The sequence below is a fragment of the Chrysemys picta genome, chromosome 1, assembly GCF_011386835.1.
Source record: "Chrysemys picta bellii isolate R12L10 chromosome 1, ASM1138683v2, whole genome shotgun sequence".
Lineage (NCBI taxonomy): Eukaryota > Metazoa > Chordata > Testudines > Emydidae > Chrysemys > Chrysemys picta.
In genome coordinates this window covers 327,041,731-327,061,995 of record NC_088791.1, presented here as the reverse complement: position 1 = coordinate 327,061,995, position 20,265 = coordinate 327,041,731, and the positions used below count along the sequence as shown (strand labels likewise).

At 40.3% G+C, this 20,265-nt stretch overlaps 1 protein-coding gene across 19 annotated transcripts in view; it reads right to left on the bottom strand.

Annotated features, from left to right (window-relative positions):
• The window catches only part of MRE11 (MRE11 homolog, double strand break repair nuclease), a 52,881-nt gene that overhangs the window by 18,639 nt on the left and 13,977 nt on the right, over positions 1-20,265 (bottom strand). For all 19 annotated transcript variants that reach the window (XR_010597893.1, XR_010597895.1, XR_010597894.1 and 16 more), the window contains 6 exons: positions 19,658-19,738; positions 19,001-19,127; positions 12,970-13,073; positions 6,198-6,371; positions 3,806-3,868; positions 685-910 (listed from right to left, as the gene is read on the bottom strand). Coding sequence is in view for 15 of the 19 variants with exons in the window: in XM_065581649.1 (XP_065437721.1) it covers positions 685-910; positions 3,806-3,868; positions 6,198-6,371; positions 12,970-13,073; positions 19,001-19,127; positions 19,658-19,738 (775 nt within the window). In the remaining 4 variants the exon portion in view is untranslated. The remainder of the gene's footprint in view (positions 1-684; positions 911-3,805; positions 3,869-6,197; positions 6,372-12,969; positions 13,074-19,000; positions 19,128-19,657; positions 19,739-20,265) is intronic.

The window sequence follows — 20,265 nt, the reverse complement described above, 5'->3', positions numbered from 1 at the left end:
CAAACATGCTGAGCCCATTAAAGTCAATGGGAGTCTTGGCTAGCTGATCCATCTGCAGAACTGGATACTTTAGTAATTTTTTTTTTTTAAGGCCTTAACAACAAGGAGTGTAACTCATTAAAAGGGCACAATCAATTACAACCAGACCAGGAGGTGGTTTGATATTTTTGGTTTAAAAAACAAAAAAAAGTCCTCCCCATTCCCCCGATTAAGACAAGTTTTCTAAGCCTTAGGAAGGACTAGTTGTTTCACAAGCCCTTGGGGAAGAGACTACCTTCTACACATGGACAGCATTTAGCTCACATTGGAAGCTATCATAATACAAACACTAGCCAGCAGAGGTATTGCCTAATATTAATACAAAAGAACAGACATACACCTCTGTGCATAGGGCTTCCCCAGGAGACTGCTATAACTACTGCAGCATAGGAGCATGGTATTTTTTCCTCTTGTCAAAACCTGAATATTTCAACTTAATCTTTGTAAGGGGGCAAGTTACTGCAGCAACTGATGCCAAAAATGCTGGCAATAAAAAGATTACAACATCAGGAATCTGATGAAACAAAAAGCCAATAGGGCATTTCATGTGAGCATTATAGAAAAGGCCTTTAAAAAATAAATAAATAGACAGACCCTGGGGAAAATCGCTAATAATTGCAATACGAGGAATGTAAAACTACAGACCTCTTCCTCTTCGAGAGGCTCCTCTTGATGTTGAGATTTGCCCTCTTCCACCTCTTGCCTGACCCCTTCCTCGACCTCTTCCTCTGCTGAATGATACAGAGGTGCCAGCATCTGAATCATCATTGTTTTTTTGTTCTGACATTCCCATATCCATAAGATCATCATCACTAGAACAAGAGGCAAGAGCAGCCTCATGAGATCTGTGAGCTCTAGCCCTGGTCATAGCCTGAAAGAAATGATACAGAATATTTAATTTTAACAGTAAAATGCACCATAGTTGAAACCATAGTGGTGACATGTTTATAAGAACTCAGATTTAGGGTCAACTTCAATGGTAATGTAAGTCAGCCAGAAAATAGATGTCTCTTTTCTAGTCATTTTGATGCAGTCCCAATTTGTACACTAAGTCAATATTGTTTATAAAATGCTTCACTCCCATTCAAAGAAGTCTGAAAAAACGACTGTTATAACAAATTGTGAAATGGACTAACAAGTCAGCCAACCTACAATAGAGAAAACCGCTTTCTCCAAGAGGCAATATGCATATTCTTCCTTTAACTTAGCAAAAACTGCTTCTGAAAGATGGGTCATTAAGGCTTAATAAAAGAAAAGGGGGAAAGTATCTGAACAACTGAGCAGTTTCTACAATCCAAGGACTGTGATTTAAAAAACAAATGAGAGAAAGAACAGTTTGGAGGAGAAGTGAGGTAAAGATACAAAGAAAGGGAACTGCCATCTGGTATAAAGATTAATGGGCTTTATGAATGAGTGGACTGTTAACATTTTCTTAAAAAGAAAAGGGTTCAATTCTCCTTTCACTTACACCAACGTAAATCCACTGAAGTCATTAAATGAGAAGAACCAGGCTGGAAGTGAATTTGGCATTTCTAGATTTCCACTAGATCCTATCTGCACAGTGATCCCCTGGTCCATATTCCCATTTGTAGTTTAGACATGAACTTAAATCATAGTTTAAACATACAGAAGACATAGGTGCTGTTGTTGTGGTTATAATTAAGGGACTTTAAGTCCCTTACTGACTTTCAATGGGACTTAGGCACCTAAGTCATTTAGGCAGTTTTAAAAATTTGATCCAGGGTGTAAGGACATAGCTAACTTCCCATCTACACTATAAATTTGAACCATATGGAGGTAAAAGGGCATCCTGACTAGGTAGTATTTGTAGTTTTCACCTCACTAACTGTAACACACCTTTACAACTAGAGTTCAGCACTGCTCATTGAAAGGACTTGTCTACACAAGCTTTAGTTCATGGCACGCTGGGGTGTAAATCTACCCCACACTACCCTGCCACACTAAGTATCTGTGTGGACCCTACTGCCTTGCACTGGGGAACTTTTAGTGCCCTTCATTACTGTTTCAAAGCAGGATAGATCAAAGCACACACTAGAGAACTTTTAGTGCACGACAGCCTAGTGTGGAGATTTACACCCCAGCTTGCTGCAAACCAAGTGCTGAGAGCCCAGACAAGCCCAGAGGTTGCCAATTGCATCTAATTCTATGGTGGTGAACCTGAATATACATTGCTCAAGTAGACATTATTTTCCTTATAGATAAATGGACATTAGATTCTGAACATCTCTGCAGAAGGACTGAAGAAAAATTGAGGAACTCTCCCCTTCACCTCCCATACTCCAAAATGGACCACCTCAGAAAAACCCAACCTAAACCCATCACATGCTCTCACACACTGAAAGAAAAAAAAAAAAAAAATAAGGAAATCTACCTGTTCTTTTTTTAAATTATTAATATTCTGGGACCAACCAGGCTACCAACACTGTGAACATTAGATTTGGACGTCTGCCTGACATGTAATTCATCAACAGGGACATTAATTCACTGCTTCTGGGACTCCTCAGGCACTGCTAACTTTGGGTTGGAAATTTGCAATTGCTTGTCTAAATCGTATGGATCTGAGGTTGGTTTTTTTGGTGGAGCTGTCTCCCAAATGATACCAGACATATGGATGACTGGGCAGTGGCTCCAGTTAAGCCATTCCTTTTGTGCTCTGTGTCTCATAGATATACCCTGCATAAATGGACTATTAAATACTTCACTCTGGACTTTTGAATACTGTACATTCTGTGCTTCAATATGTCTCCCTAGGTATACAGCACTAAAGTGCAGCCAAAAGACAGAACAGAAAATACCCTTTTGTCAAACAAAAAATCCCTAGTAATTGCAAAACCACTTACATAAAGGTCAATTTAATATAGGGGTTCTCAAACTGGAGGTCGGGACCCCTCAGGGGGTCGCAAGGTTATTCCGGGGGGGTCGGAGCTGTCAACCTCCACCCCAAACACCACGTTGCCTCCAGCATTTATGATGATGTTAAAGTGTTTTTAATTTATGAGGGGGAGGAGGTAGCAAGCTTCTGAGTGCGATGTGAAAGGGGTCACCAGTCCAAAAGTTCGAGAACCACTGATTTAATAGATTCTGGGACTTCACTTATGAGCAGTCTTAATATAGGTTTTATGCATGGGATTATATCCCACAATTATGTACCAGGAAGAAAGTCCACATAAGCAAATTATACATAGCAAAGTGGATATTTATGTTTGAATGTCTTTACAATTTGCATAATTATTGATAGTTGCTTAGTTATTATGCAATTTACTGACATATTCTTGTGTCTTCTACAAGGGAACTGTTTGTTTTTCCCCCAGATGAATAGTGATATAATCTGGGATTTTTACCTTTTTAAAATAAATTGTAGTGACTTTATAATGTAGAGAAAAACAACAAAATTTGTAATCTAAAGAGAACTGTAAACTGGACATCCAGATTCAGAATGGTTTTTGTTCAAGTTTTAAACCAGAAGCATGCTGTGACTTCGAGGGCATATCACACCCAAGGATATTTTCAGGTGATTTTTAATTCTGCATCCAACACAAGACCTTGTGGAATCTTTCTCTTTCACAGAAATCAATACAACTTGCCATAGAATTCTCTCATCCTTCTTGAACAATTAGGCCTGGGTGGTACCGAACGTACCTATTATTTATTCTATTATACACTAATAGAAGACGACAGTGCTCCACTTAAGCAACATCAATACCGACACATTTTACACCCTACATTTGTGTTTTAGGGGAATTACCTCACGAACTTCTTCCTCTTCCTCTTCAATATTCTCTTTTCTGGTCTCCCTAAATTTTCGCACCTAGATCACAGTAATATAAAATATAAGACCAAATTAATAGTCTGGACTGTACAATAGCTGAAGACACACAAATTCCAAGAAAAGTGTTCCTGTTTTAATAGCTTAGAGGTGAGGTGAACTTAGATTTTTAGAGAAATCAACCCAATGTCTGTTCTTTTACTGGATTTGTTTTGAACAGAAATAGAATGGCATCACTATTCAACACTTTGCCAGGAAGGCTTTGCTGACTGTAAAGAGCAACAATTACATTAGCAGGTACAAACAATACATTTGAGATATGTTTGTAACAGGATGAGTCCAGAATACACAAGAGATATAGAGACACCTCTTTTTTAGAAGCAAAGTAAAAAAGCATTAAGTAACGTAGAATAGTTTGATCTCGTCCACTCCTAGTAAAAAGAAATCACCACCAGAGATTCAGGGCTCGAAGTAGGTCTGCAGCACCACTACTGCTTACTGGCACCATTAGATATTAGAGCAAACCAGCAATGTGCATCTGCAGAAAAATCATGGGGCTGGTGCTATTCTCATATTAGATCTGAACTAGCATGAGAACAAAGGATGCCCAACAACATGTTCAAAGGCCATAGGAGGAAGGGAGGCCAACACTGCAGCCCATGAATCTCACATTTCATGGGATGTGAGCCAATGCAGTAAAGCTCAGCACTGGCTGAAAATGTGCTTGATATGGGGTAGAAAGGAAAGGAGATGCATTACTTTAGATGGAATATACCGGCAAAAGGCATTAACATAACATAGTCACTATCTAACATTAAACAATGTTAAACAAGGCTTAATATACAGAGACCTCAGCTTGTTTAGCACCATGGAAATCACACTATTAAAAATCCTTTTACCTTTTTATTAAAGACACAAAAGAAGGGAAAGCAGTTAAAGCAACTGAAATTTAAAGTATTAAATAAGGCTTCCATTTTAATAGCATCTCTTGTTCTATTTCCCCTTTAGCTGTAGACTGTTTTTTAGAAAGAAAAAAGCCCCATTGTTTGACAGTCTTTTAGAATGTTAAAGATGATAATTGTTATCCCACATGGTGTCTGGCTTTCAGCTGGAGCTGGTAGTGGTGGTGATGTCATCTGAGTCCCTCTTTCTTTGTCCTGTTTTGGTCAGGACACCTTTCAGGACCATGATAACGAAAGCGTGGGGTCCCAGAAAACAGAGGGGGTAGCAGCCATGCTGGTGAAACTCAGTTGCAGTAGCTTCTGTTTGTTTTTCCCTCCTGTTTTTCTTTTTTTGTTCCCCACAAAATCTTTCGTTTAAGGATTCAAAACGGGTAGAATTGCCCATCCCTCTGTTATTTTATCTACTAATTAGGGCTAATATGTGGCATACCAGTTTTGGCTCATTAACTTCTGGCTCCACATCTCCTGTTGTTAGCAAGCATAATTTGAACAGTCTTTAAATTATATCAACTTAGCCTTTTTGTTAAGGCTACTTCAGTTATTCTGTCTTCCTTTCCTACCTTTTCCTATCAACATTTATTCTTATATCTTATTGTAACATCTTATGAACTTTTACATATTTGAATTGTGAACTCAACTGTAAGAAGTAAGTCTGTAAGTTCAACTGTCAACAGGTGCAAAGTGTAAAAGTGACCGAGAATGGGCAATAGAGCAACGAGAGGTAGTGGGATATGAAGAAATACAGTAGACCCCAGAGAAAGCATGGGTAGAGGTCAGGAATAAAGAAGAAAAATAAAAGTGAAGATAAGTAGGAGGTGAAAGAGAGAAAGGAAGAAATGGAAAGAGAAAACTGGCATCACAAAATATAAGTCTAGACCCACTGCTCTGCTTACAGTAAAAAGTTTAAATTCAAATTAGGCATCAAGCTGCTACTGTTTTAACCAATGGCATAAGCAAGTGCAATCCAAAGACTATTGATAAACAACAGTGGTCAATTTGGTCCCAAGTCTTAAAGGCAAACTAAACATTTGCATCTACCAATACTTGCCAATATGTTTGTTATCTCAGTCAGAGTTTGTGCAGAGCTTAAGTTGTAGGCCACATATCCTTAAAAACTGACAGATTGTGTACACATAAGATCCTATTAGGAACAATTAAAATATTCTACTAAGATGGAGTAGGAAGCAACATATCAAACTACAAGATACAATTTTAAAAAGATTAAGCAGCTTTTAAGCTATATATTTAATTTTTGTGTGTGTTCATGAATGTGAAGCACTGACGGGACTGGCTAGAGGCAGGTGTTGTGCAAGCTTCAAAATACTCACAAAGCTGTCAATAAACGACAATCTTGAGCTACAAACTAGGCTGCTCCTAACCAGAAGGACTGAGCGTAATTCAGTACTAACCTCCTCATCTATTTTTGCCTCCTCTGCATCGGTGTGACGTTCCTTAAGAAACCTTTGAGTTTTTTCTAATTGAAATTTCACCAACTCTTCTATAGCATCTTTCTCTTCTTTGTCAACAAATTCCTGCACTGCTTCACCCATTCCTCTTTCAGTCAAGAGTGAAAGCTGTACTTTCTTTAGGAGACAGAAAGGGAGGGAGGGGGGAGAAGGTTAAAACAAACAAACAAAAAACTTCCCTCAAACAGCAATATTTATCCCAAACAGAGTATTAGTCATATTATTCTTCAGAAAAGAGAAATACACAAATATTTTAAGCGATTAGTCAAAGAATTGGATAACATCAGGAAAAGCTAACAGGTGATTCTTTCTAGTCAAGAACCTTTAGCATTAAAGGATTCATGTGTTATGTAAAACAAATTAAGGATCAATTAAGCTAAAAAGCATTATGATTAGTGACAGGGACGACTCCAGGCACCAGCGCAGGAAGCAGGTGCTTGGGGCGGCCAATGGAAAGGGACGGCATGTCCAGGCCTTTGGCGGCAATTCACTGGCAGGTCCCTCGGTCCCTCTCAGAAGGAAGGGCCGGCCGCCGAATTGCCACCGATCCTGCTTCATTTTTTTTTTTTTTTCCCTCCCTTCGCTGCTTGGGGCGGCAAAAAAGCTGGAACCGGCCCTGATTAGTGATGGAAGAAAAGAGTAAAATACATCTCACAAATGAATCATTTAAATGGAGGAAGTGATAATGCTAATCTTACTGGATTTCTTTCAGGACTAAAATGAAGTGAACTAAATTTACATTTGTTTTTGTACATCGTATGTGTGAAGTAGTGTCTGTTACCAAAATAATATTTTAGCAGCACTCTTGTGTCTGTATAACATGAAAAGAGAAAATTTAATCACTGAAACATTGGACTAGGTGCTGGGAAATCAGAAAGAAACTGATTTATTTTGTATATTATAGGTACAGTAGATTTCACTTCACAGCAACCTCTTGGCTCCCAGAAAAAAGTTATTATCCAGAAGTTGCCAATATGCGGAAGGCACTGTTTTCAGGAGGTACACACAGAAAAACAAGCAAGGAACAGTAATACATTGTACAGAACAGTAATTGTGAAACCATTTATTAACTTTCAGTACTAAAAAAAGAAAACCAAACATTGATACTCAGTAAAGGAGAACTCTGTGTAGTGTACCAACACCACATACAGAAAACTTACGAAATCTCCACTTGCTAAGTGTCACAATTATAAAGAAAAAGCATTTTATTTAAAAACAACGAAATTGTATGAAACACTTATTATAATGTCTCTGAACAGTACTGTTGCTGAACAGTACTGTTCCTACAGTGAGTGCTCGGTCACAAATTAAAGTAGCACAAGATTTTTACCAAAAAAGGTTTTAAGAACAAAAGTTGTCCCATCCTAGTTTGCTATCTCCACCCGTAAATCCTTCTCCATGTTGCGTGCAGCCTCATAACGGTTCTCAAAGCCACAACTCTGGCATAGCCTCTGAAAAACATCCATTACATCTAGCTGCTCTGTGAGGGAAGGCTCTTCAGATTCATCATATGACTCACTATTCTCTTGTGCCTTATCGGCCTGTTGACACTTTACAACCACTACAGCTTCCAGAAGTTCAGCACCAGAAAGCTCACCTTCCATCTCTAAACAACTGTCAAACTCAACAATGGCCTCAAACTCCTCTGCTGTTAGAATTTTCAGGAAGAGAAACATTGACCAGCACATCGATGTACACAAGCCATCATTTTCTGTTATTGCAAACTCCCTTTCTGAAACACTTTAGAACAGTCTATGGGAGAACAGCAGCCCAGGACTCCTTAGCAAGATGAAGTGCATTCATCAGTTTGACAACATCCACCACTCGTAGGTTTGGGTCAACATTAGAGAAGCAATGGCGTGCACAGTCCATTGGCTGCATGATTGAGGCTGCATTGGAGCAAGAATTTTAACAAAGTGCAATAGCTCGACATTAACTCAATGGGCTGGGCAATGTCAATCAGGGGGGAGGGATACCTCAGTGGTTTGAGCATTGGCCTGCTAAACCCAAGGTTAGGAGTTCAATCCTTGTGGGGGCCACTTAGGGATCTGGGGCAAAATCAGTACTTGGTCCTGCTAGTGAAGGCAGGGGGCTGGACTCTTTGACCTTTCAAGGTCCCTTCCAGTTCTAGGAGATAGGATATCTCCATTAATTTAAATTTAAGAGGCATGTGTTGATCTTGTAGCCACAGCTCCCTGTTCCAGTTCTTAAGCCACTCTTCAAAGAGCAAACTTGTCATCCATCCATGCATTGGCTGAGTTCCTGTAGATCACAGGCAGCTCTGAGCGGTCCTTAGAGAAACCATGGAGGCACTCGCTCTTTCTGATCACCATTAGAGGCCATTTCTCTGTCCCATCCATGTTTGTATAACACAGCAATATGATATGATCTACAGCATATTTCCCCTCCTGCAAACCCTTCTTTCAGAAGGCCAAGGTCTCTGTCGGGAATGCCCTGGTAAAAGAGACCAGACTCGTCAGCATTAAAGATGCCATGTGTCCGAAACTACTCGAGAATGCTGGGTAAGGTGTCTGTCCACCATTCAGTAGCTGCCAGAAGGTAATCATCTTGTTTCCCGCCATGCTCCTTACACTAAACCATGCTGTGCTGGGCTTTCCACCAACTGAGTCGTCTGAAGGGTTGAACTCCTTCTCTGCCACCAGCTGACTCACTTTCTGTTTCAGCATAAGCCTGGAGAGTCGAGCATCTTGTCCAAGCTTATGCTGAAACCCGGGCTTCACCATCATCTGCCTCCTTTCCATCGCATTGACACTTGCAGCCTCGGTATGTGTTGTTCCCCTGTAAAATGTTATGGCTGTTCTGAATGCAAGAATCAATGGACTTTGGAGACATCAAACCCTTTCAGCCACTCTTACTTGCTTAGCACAGGGCTTGGGTAGGGCCTCCAGCACACAAACTTTACTGATGAGAGATAGGTCCATGTCTTTGGAAGCCATGGCACACAGCAGAAGCATTTAGCTGCACATGCTCAAAGCCTGAAAGTTCACTATAGGATGGACCTCTCCTCTAAAAACGTTGCTACTAAGTGGCATACCTGCGGTTAATATCCGAATCCCATTAATATTAATGGGATGGATTGGTTCCTGGCAATATATTTCCATTAACCGGAAGCTGTTGTTCAACCAAGCCAGGATACTGACATTTGAGTAGCGTGCTCTCTTTAGTCTGTGATAATGCAGCACTAACACTCTTACTCAGGAACATTATGTATGCTTAATTTATTTTCAAATCTTCCAGCTGTCTCTTAAGGTGCTATTTTATAAAAGAATGTCAGAAGCAGCGGAGCCTTTTCTACTGAGAAACAGTTAAATTAAATACACTTGGGAAAAAAAAAATCCTATATAGCTATTAAAATGAACTGTTAGCTTTAGTCCCCATGAAGCAAATGCATCAGCATTACACTTAAAACTGTCTTTTTTTTAAGGAAGTATTTTTGACAGTCAGTAAATTCTTATATAAACGTATTAACAGGAATTCTGTCACAAAATGGAAAAGCTATTACTGTAATTAAAGAAAACTAATGCAATAGCAAGCTGTTATAACAGGACATTAAAAAACTTCCAACACTGTGATAAATGCAGAAAACTGCATCTTTTTTTCTTTCCCTTTCATCTCATAAAGTTCTGTGAGAGTACCCTGTGGCTACTTGAATTAACACCACTGGGAGTCTCTAAAGACCCAAGTCCTTCAAACTCCTCAGCATTTCATAGAATCAGGACATATGGGCCTAATCCTGCCAACTCTAACTCTTATTCACATTAGTGAAACTATTTTCCTAAGTTTTATACACATGAATGTCCTCTGGAAAAAGAAAATGTAAATCATTAGCATCTTAGTAAGAGTTTGACCTAATGCAACTTATAGTTTAGACTTGAGCGAGGGGGAATAAAAGCTGCTTTATTAACCATGTTATTTTTCCTCAAAATCTGGTAGTGATTAGCTTGATTGTGCTTAATTTAGAGTACATTATCAACATTTAGTTAGTTCAAAAAATGTTCAATACGAAATGGATATTATTAGGGCTGTCGATTCATCGCAGTTAACACACGCGATTAACTCAAAAAAATTAATTGCAATTAAAAAAAATTAATCGTGTTAAACAACAGAATACCAATTGAAATTTATTAAATATTTTGGATTTTTTTCTACATTTTCATATATATTCTGTGTTGTAATGGAAATCAAAGTGTATATTTTTTATTACAAATATTTGCACTGTAAAAAAGATAAGAAATATTTTTTCAATTCACCTCACTATAGTGCAATCTCTGAAAGTGCAACTTACAAATGTAGATTTTTTTCTTGTTACATAACTGCACTCAAACAAAACAATGTAAAACTTCAGAGACTACAAGTCCACTCAGTCCTACTTCTTGTTTAGACAATTGCTAAGTCAAACAAGTTTGTTTACATTTACAGGAGATAATGCTGTCCTCTTCTTATTTACGTCACCAGAAAGTGAGAACAGGCATTTGCATGGCACTTTTGTAGATGGCATTGCAAGGTATTTATGTGCCAGATATGCTAAACATTCATATGCCCCTTCGGCCACCATTCCAGAGGACATGCTTCCATGCTGATGACGCTTGTTAAAAAAACATAATGCGTTAATTAAATATGTGACTGAACTTCTTGGGGGAGAACTGTATGTCCCCTGCTCTGTTTTATCCACATTCTGCCATATATTTCATGTTATAGCAGTCTCGGAAGATGACCCAGCACATGTTCATTTTTTGAACACTTTCACTGCAGATTTCACAAAACGCAAAGAAGGTACCAATGTGAGATTTCTAAAGAGAGCTACAGCACTAACCCCAAGGTCTAAGAATCTGAAGTGCCATCCAAAATCTGAGAGCTATGAGGTGTGGAGCATGCTTTTAGAAGTCTTAAAAGAGCAACACTCTCTGATGCGGAAACTACAGAAACAACAAAAAAGAAAATCAACCATCTGCTTGTGGCATCTGACTCAGATAAAGAAAATGAACAAGCGTCGATCCGCACTGCTTTGGATTGTTATCGAGCTGAACCCGTCATCAGCATGGACACGTCTCCTGGAATGGTGGTTGAAGCATGAAGGGACATATGAATCTTTAGCACATCTCGCACATAAGATTCTTGCGACGCCGGCTACAACAATGCTATGCGAATGCCTATTCTCACTTTCAGGTGACATTGTAAACAAGAAGCAGGCAGCATTATCTCCTGCAAATGTAAACAAACTTGTTTGTCTGAGCGATTGGTTGAACAAGAAGTAGGACTGAGTGGAGTTGTAAGCTCTAAAATTTTACAGTTTTATGTTTGAATGCAGGGGTTTTTTTTTGTTTTACATAATTCTACATTTGTAAGTGCAACTTTCAAGTAGTACTTGTATTAGGTGAATTGAAAAATATTATTTTGTTTTTTTTACAGTGCAAATACTTGTAAACAAAACTAAATATAAAGTGAGCAGTGTAGACTTTGTATTCTGTGTTGTAATTGAAATCAATATATTTGAAAATGTAGAAAACATCCAAAAATATTTAAATAGATGGTATTTTATTATTGTTTAATCATGCAATTAATTTTGTTAAGCCACATGACAGCCCTACTATTTATACTCATTTCAGGCAGGCAGGCAGAAATATGAATATATTAGGGACATACAAACCAACTAACAAAAAAAGACAGTCCCTGCCCCAAAGAGCTTACAATCTAAGTATAAGACAAGAAATGGATATAGACAGAATACAAAGAAACAATGAGCCAATACTGGTCAGCATGATAGGCTCAGCACAGGGACTAACTGTTAAGTTTTTTGTTGGCATCCTGGGAAAGGAGAATTTTGAAGAGGTTTTTGAAGGAGGAGAAGTCGTTAGTTTTGTGGATATTTATTGGGAGCTCCTCCCAAGCGTGAGAGGCAGCGTGAGAGAAAGCATGAAGTGGGAGATGGAGGTTGGTGCCACGGGCTGATCTGAAGCAAGAGAATTAACATCTCAGTAGCCAATAAGAGATGATAGGCAGGATGGGGATAGACCATGAAGGGCCTTGAAAATTAAGACAAGCAGCTTATGCTTGATGCACCAGAGAAGGGGGGAGCCAGTGGAGGGATGCAAAAAGAGGGGTGACATGGTCAAAGCAACAGGCTTGGAAAATGATCTCAGTAGCATCATTCTGAATGAGAAAGACTGCATTTGTCAAGACCAAAGAGAAAGCTATTGATGATGAGAGCCTGGACAAGAATTTTAGATGTGTGGATGGATTAGAAAGCTTATCTTAAGAGATGCTAAGCCTGTATGTGAGCACATAGAGAGTGAGAGCCAAGTCAAACAGGACACCCAGGTTATGGGCCTGAGGACACGCAGGATGCTGGCACTGTCCACAGTGATCAAGAAAGGAAGTTGAGGGCGGGAGGGAGAGTTTAGGAGCTCAGTTTAAGCCACGTTGAGCCAGATATCCATGAGGAGGAGATGTCAGAGAGATGCAGACATTTCAGTTTGGACAGAAAGAGACAAGAGAGTTGTCAGTACAGAGAGGGTAACTGAATTTGTGTTTGCAGATGAGATTACCCAAAGATAAGATGTAGAGAGAGACAAGAAGGGGCACTAAGGACAGAGCCCTGTCAAACCTCCATAGGAAAAAAACTCTACCACCACAGCAATCAAATGTGTGATTTCATAAATGCACCAAGGACATAAAGACACAACAATAAAGTTACCTTCTCTGCTGTCTGGAAATATTGCTTCACAAGGTCTTCCACTCTCAGGGTTGTCCCCTCCGAAGCAGGTCTTCTAATGAGCTTTCCAAAATTAATCTCATCTTCTAGAAAAGAGATAAATGGGTTCTTATTTTAATAGATTTGTCTTCACACATCAATTTAGGTGTTAAAAGCTACTAACATAACCCTGATTTATTATAATACAAAAGGTAATAACAATTGAAAATTGTTGAAAATAAGACTCTTGCAACAGCACTGGCCACCAGTCTAGGAGTTCTTCTATAACTGAAATTTTCCACAATAAATACCCCGACTACTCATTCTACTCCAATAATAAATATACAAATATGTCCAAATAGCATTTCATCTGTAAAAGGCATAATAATGCCTCCTAAATGCCTGGAAGAAGACAGGGACTGAGCAACATAAACTGGGCTCTGATAGATCAAAAGGAGAGCAAATTTCAAAATCAAAGGCCCTTCATGGAGAACGCCATGTCAGCAGCACCCTCTCTTACACTGAAGGAGCTAATGCTCAAATGTCTTTGCCAATTTCAAATGCAGCAGGAGGACATGGAGAGAGAGATGGGTGTCTCAAGCAGGCAGGTCCTAAGCTTGCAGTTAAGGCCCTACAGGTTAAAAACAATGCTTTGTACTGCACTTAGAAACTTACTGATAGCCAGTCAGATACCAGAGCACTGGTGTAACATGCTCCCAATGTGAAGCTCTGCATAATAAATGGGTCACCACATTCTTCATTAGCTTGAGTTTCTGAAGGTTAGAATACATTACAGTAATCAGATGGAAATATGAAAGAAATATGGACCCTGGACTTCAGAAAAGCAGACTTTGACTCCATTAGGGATCTGATGGGCAGGATCCCCTGGGAGGCTAATTTGAGGGGGAAAGGAATCAAGGAGAGCTGGCTGTATTTTAAAGAAGACTTATTAAGGGTGCAGGAACAAACCATCCCGATGTGCAGAAAGAATAGCAAACATGGCAGGCGACCAGCTTGGCATAACAATGAAATCTTCATTGAGCTTAAACACAAAAAGGAAATTTACAAGAAGTGGAAACTTGGACAGATGACTAGGGAGGAGTATAAAAATATTGCTCGAGCATGGAGGGGTGTAATCAGGAAGGCCAAAACACAACAGGAGTTGCAGCTAGTAAGGGATGTGAAGGGTAACAAAAAGGGTTTTTACAGTATGTTAGCAACAAGAAAAAGGTCAGGAACGTGTGGGACCCTTAATGAAAGGGGAGGCAACCTAGTGACAGATGATGTGGAAAAAGCTGAAGTACTCAATTCTTTTTTTGCCTCGGGCTTCACAAACAAGGTCAGCTCCCACACTGCTGCACTGGGCAGCACGGTATGGGGAGGAGGTGAGCAGCCCTCAGTGGTGAAAGAACAGGTTAAGGTAGGGGTGGGCAAACTACGGCCTGGGGGCCGCATCCGACCCTTCAGATGTTTTAATCCGGCCCTTGAGCTCCTGATAGGGAGCAGGGTCTGGGGCTTGCCCTGCTCCGCATGTGCTGGGGCTCTGCATGGCTCCCAGAAGCAGCGGCATGTCCCCACTCCAGCTCCTATGCACAGCAGCAGCCAGAGGGCTCTGCACGATGCCCCTGCCCCAAGCGCCACCCCCGCAGCTCCCACTGGCCAGGAACCGTGAGCATTCATGGCCCACCATAGAATTTCCATACCCAGATGTGGCCCTTGGGCCAAAAAGTTTGCCCACCCCTGGGTTAAGGACTATTTAGAAAAGCTGAACATGCACAAGTCCATGGGTCCAGCTCTAATGCATCCAAGGGTGCTGAGGGAATTGGGTGATGTGACTGCAGAGTCACTGGCCATTATCTTTGAAACCTCATGGTGATCGGGGAGGTCCTGGACAACTGGAAAAAAGTAAATATAGTGCCCATATTTAAAAAAGGAAAGAAGAAGGAGAACCCAGGGAACTACAGACCGGTCAGCCTCACCTCAGTCCCTGGAAAAATCATGAAGCAGGCCCTCAAGGAAACCATTTTGAAGCACTTGGCAGAGAGGAAGGTGATCAGGAATAATCAACTTGGATTCACGAAGGGCAAGTCATGCCTGACCAACCTGATTGCCTTCTATGATGCGATAACTGGCTCTGTGGATATGGGGAAGGCAGTGGACATGATATAGCTTGACTTTAGCAAAGCTTTTGATACGGTCTCCCACAGTATTCTTGCCAGCAAGCTAAAGAAGTATGAATTGGATTAATGGACTATAAGGTAGATAGAAAGCTGGCTAGATTGTTGGGCTCAACGGGTAGTGATCAACAACTCGATGTCTAGTTGGCAGCCAGTATTAAGCGGAGTGCCTCAGGGGTTAGTCCTGGGGCCGGTTTTGTTCAGCATCTTTCTTAATGATCTGGATGATGAGATGGATTGCACCCTCAGCAAGTTCGCAGATGACACTAAGCTGGGGGGAGAGGTAGATACACTGGAGGGTAGGGATAGGGTCCATAGCGACCTAGACAAATTGGAGGATTGGGCCAAAAGAAATCTGATGAGGTTCAACAAGGCCAAGTGCAGAGTCCTGCACTTAGGACGGAAGAATCCCATGCACTGCTAGAGGCTCGAGACTGACTGGCTAAGCAACAGTTCTGCAGAAAAGGACCCCGGGATTACAGTGGATGAGAAGCTGGAAATGAATCTTGTTGCCAAGAAAGCTAACGCATATTGGGCTGCATTAGTAGGAGCATTGCCAGAAGATTGAGGGAAGTGATTTATTCCCCTCTATTCAGCACTAGTGAGGCCACATCTGGAGTATTGCGTCCACTGCAGAAAGGATATGGACAAATTGGAGAGAGTCAAGCGGAGGGCAACGAAAATGATTGGGGGGGGGGGAGGAAACATGACTTACGAGAAGAGGCTGAGGGAACTGGGCTTGTTTAGTCTGCAGAAGAGAAGAGTGAGGGGGATTTGATAGCAGCCTTTAACTACCTGAAGAGAGGTTCCAAAGAGGATGGAGCTCAGCTGTTCTCAGGGGTGGCAGATGACAGAACAAGGAGTAATGGTCTCAAGTTGCAGTGGGGGAGGTCTAGGTTGGATATTAGGAAACACTATTTTACTAGGAGGGTGGTGAAGCACTGGAATGGGTTACCTAGGGAGGTGGTGGAATCTCCATCCTTAGAGGTTTTTAAGGCCCGGCTTGACAAAGCCCTGGCTGGGATGATTTAGTTGGTGTTGGTACTGCTTTGAGTAGGGGATTGGACTAGATGACCTCTGAGGTCTCTTCCAATCCTAATCTTCTATGATTCGATGAAAGGATAATTGGCAAGGTCCATATCAAAGAGAAAAGGTCACACACTTCCTGCCAGGCATAGAAGGAAAAAGTAACCTTGGCCACAATCACTCCCTGAGGATCCAGAAGTCCAGGACCTAGTAATATATTTAAATATGCACCTGTATTGCAAATGCTAGTTACAATCCTTCAGTGAAAGGTGCCAAATTATTCTTTACAAACTCTTTAGACTACTTCCCACAAGTCATGTATATTATCTCTGTCTTACCCAGATCAAGTGGCAGCCGGCTAGCATTCATCCATGCCCCAAGTCAAGACTTGGTTTCTTGAGCAGAAGGTACACAACTCCTGCATAGAAAAACACAGTACTGGCAAATTCCACCAACAGTAGAGCCAGTATCTCTCTGCTGGCCTTCACCAGATAGCAATTTCATCCACAAAGCAATATGAATATTCTACACAAGACACCACTTGTAAACCATGGTGACCTGTGTTGCCTTCCTTCTCCAAGGGGGCATTCGGAGCCACCTGATCAATAGTGGAACAATAAACATTATCAAGTCCCACCAAAGCACTGATAGAGCAATCAGTTGGCTAATCAATATTCTCTATCAAAGCTGCCCTGGAAGTTCACTTGTTCCATCAGACTTGGGGAAGACCTTCAAAAACAGGTCCCTGAAGGATAGGTTCATACTAACTTCAAACCAAAAGGACAATGGTCACTCAACAAATCCGTAATATCCATCTGTCCAACTTCCAATTCCAAGCCAAACACAAGATCCAGAGAATGTGCTCAGTTTTACTAGTGGAACCAACCAAGATCTTATTACTGCAGTAATACCCAAAAATTACCCCTGTCGAGAATCTCATTGTACCGGGCTCTGTGCAAAAATATAGTCAGCTATATCAACATCACACAGAAGTTGTAATCTAAAATTCTGAGCTGATCTAGAAGAATCAACATCTACAGACACCATGGACTAAACCAACCTCACTTACTTCAGCACCACTATAGCTGAGTAATCTGATAAGCCCAAACAGGTCTTTTCCATTTGAAAACACTACAACACTGGTCCAATGCTATCCCCATTCTGGCACTCGCACACAGTGTGAATACACTCATCAGATCTAGCCTTGTAATGGGAAATCTACATTTGAGGTCAGATGTAAAAACTCCAGCTGTATCCCTTCACCTTCTGCTGAACCATATATCCATCTGGAGACAACAGTGAACCTGTAGTGTCTTCCAATCAGATCTGTTATACATGCAAAGTCAAGAGCCTCATTCTGTACTGTATTAATTCTACTAGTCACCAACCTTGTGTTAAAAGGCATTAAACAAAGAAGCCACTGAGACACAAACGCAGAATCCCATAATGCCATTTTTACGTTCACTTTTCAGAGCAGAGCTGCTTATTAAGCAGACAAGTGAAAAGTCCAAAGTGATCAAGCTTACAGTAGCTATTTTGTAGTTTCAAAGGACTAATAAGGTAAAGATTTCTAAATAAATTATGTGCTCAATTAAATCAAACAATCCCACCCAGAAGAACAACAACCTAATTCAAATTTAGTTAAGAGCTTTTTAAGTGTGTTTACTAATCGTGAAGCATAATGTTTTCATCTTAATTCAAGTGCCGCTGTATACATACCTGTCAATGGAATTAAATTACTTATAAAGCACTAATGTACTACATTAGAAGTCCATTAGATCAGCACAGCATGTTCTTATGCAAACCACATCTTCATTAGTGACCATTAGGGATTCATTAGGACAAAATTGTCAACAACTATTAACCAGTTATTAAAAATTCTGGGCATAGTAGGATTTTCACCGTGACAAATGCCTGTTATTTTAATGGCAAGAACACTCTGATAGAAGGCACCTGGAATAGGATAATCTGGTAATGGATTAAGGCAAATAGATCACACTATTCCACATCAAGCATTCTGATTCTTACTAAATCCAAAAAGAAAAACATGGCACCATTTCAGATTGGGATTTTAGGCAAAGATTTAGCTATTGGGTTTTCAGAGAAGTCAAATATACCTCAGCAAATTTTTCCTACAACTTTTAGATGAATATGTCTTAAGCATGAATGTACTAAGTAAATGGATGCAGCCAGGAAGGGAAGAGAGAAGAAGTTCTGATATCCTCCATGTGAGCACTGACTTATAAAGGGTAAGGAAGTTTGTATGTGGATAATAAGGCTATTTCCGACCCCCAATGGTGCTCAGATGTTCTGAAGTCAGGACAAACTCCTTGTCAAATGGGTAAATGTGCTGACACGTCTCAAGGAAAGAAATCACTGAAAAACCCAACTCTCCAAAGTTTTTATAGCCCCATGGATGCTTTTAAATCATATAAGAACTGCTACTTGACCTCTTCATTTGTCCACTTTTTGAGAACCCAACTGTGATGCAGTTTTATGCACAGCATTAAACACACAGTTCAGAAAGGTACTCTGAGGCCATGAAGTCACTGTCTGTAAACTGCTGAGAGAGGGTGCTGTCTGAACACCAAGATTTAAAACAACAACAAAAAGAACACATACTCCTGCAAAAATTGTATGGATTTGGAGGGGTCCTTGCAGATTTCTATTGTTAGGGTCTTGGTCCTTGACTAAGGTTCTAGGTGCTAATGGTAAAGCAAATAATAATACGGTCTCTGTTAATTACATATTTTACACAGGTAGCGAACCCCTAAAAATATTGGTTAAATAAAATTCCCATGTTACTTTTAACTGACAAATTTTGTTTTTACCATTTTTCTCTTTTTGTTCACGATGTCTGAAAAAGTGTATAATGTCCTTTGGGTTAGCTGTCCTTTCCATGAACTTCTGACTGAAACGGTGAATACTGAATGGTTCAAAACCTCCACTGTAATCAACCTAAAATGAGAATGTCAAAAGATGAAATTTGAGATAGAGGCAAGGAAACCAAGCGCTTCAAATATTCTAAGATGCATCAGTTTCTTTCTCGCTCTCTTTTATTATTTTTTAAATAAAAGTTTGAACAATGAGCCAGTCAGGTGCTAATGCTAATGTTAACACCATATGCTTAATTACCAATCCAGTCTCTGACTCCTATGTCTGGGAGTGCTGCAAAGGTGGCATGTATGCCTCTGTAAAGAACATCATCACATTCTTTAATATCTGATAAGACGTTCTATCCCACCAACCAATAAAGGAGGAGCAGTGGCATGCACCGAAGGGAATCCCATACAATCGCCTGCTGGAAAGTACTGATCATGCCACAAAGGCTCATGGTACATGTACAGTGAGGGTGGGATTTAAAACAAAACAACAAAATTTAAATTGTGTATGAGCAGATAAATTATTAAATATAAAACTTGTAAAGAACATGTAGCATAAAGTAATCAAGTCAACAAGAGTTTTAAAATAAAGCAACTAAGTCTTACTCGTAATCTTATGAGAGGCTTTTCTGGCTGGCGTGGATTTCCCAGACGCTCTCTTTCCGCATTATCCAGCAGTGTTTCAACCTGAGAAGTACAAGCAGTAAAGGGGTAGATATAAAAGTGACTCTTCAGCACCTATTACTTTCTCTGGTTGTAGCTACTTGGACCTTTCCAGCATTGTCTAAAACTAAATGTGTTGGGGGGAAAAAAGTGTCTAAGTAATAAAGAGCTTATGCACATATGCATAAGAGATGGCAGAATTTGGCCAAAAGTGTATGAAACACAAAGACTCGATCACAACAAAGAAAGGCTGTGGTATTAGAATTAAGTTTCCTGCTAGTAGCTAACAAGCCTTCTCAGGTTTTCAGTAGGTAGTTCAGTGCCATATTAAATATTATGAAGTTCTATAATATGTGAATACTTCGGTATTAGATAAACTGTGATCCTTCACTTGACGGGCGATTAGAAGGAAGGGAGGGGGTGGCCAGTATTGAGAGACAGAGTAATGAAGAGACTTTCCCCAGGCACCAGCATGTTGGCGGCATACATGGGGAGAAAATGAAGGTGTTTCAATTTCCAGTCCTATTCTTACTACAAGATCACATTCTCTT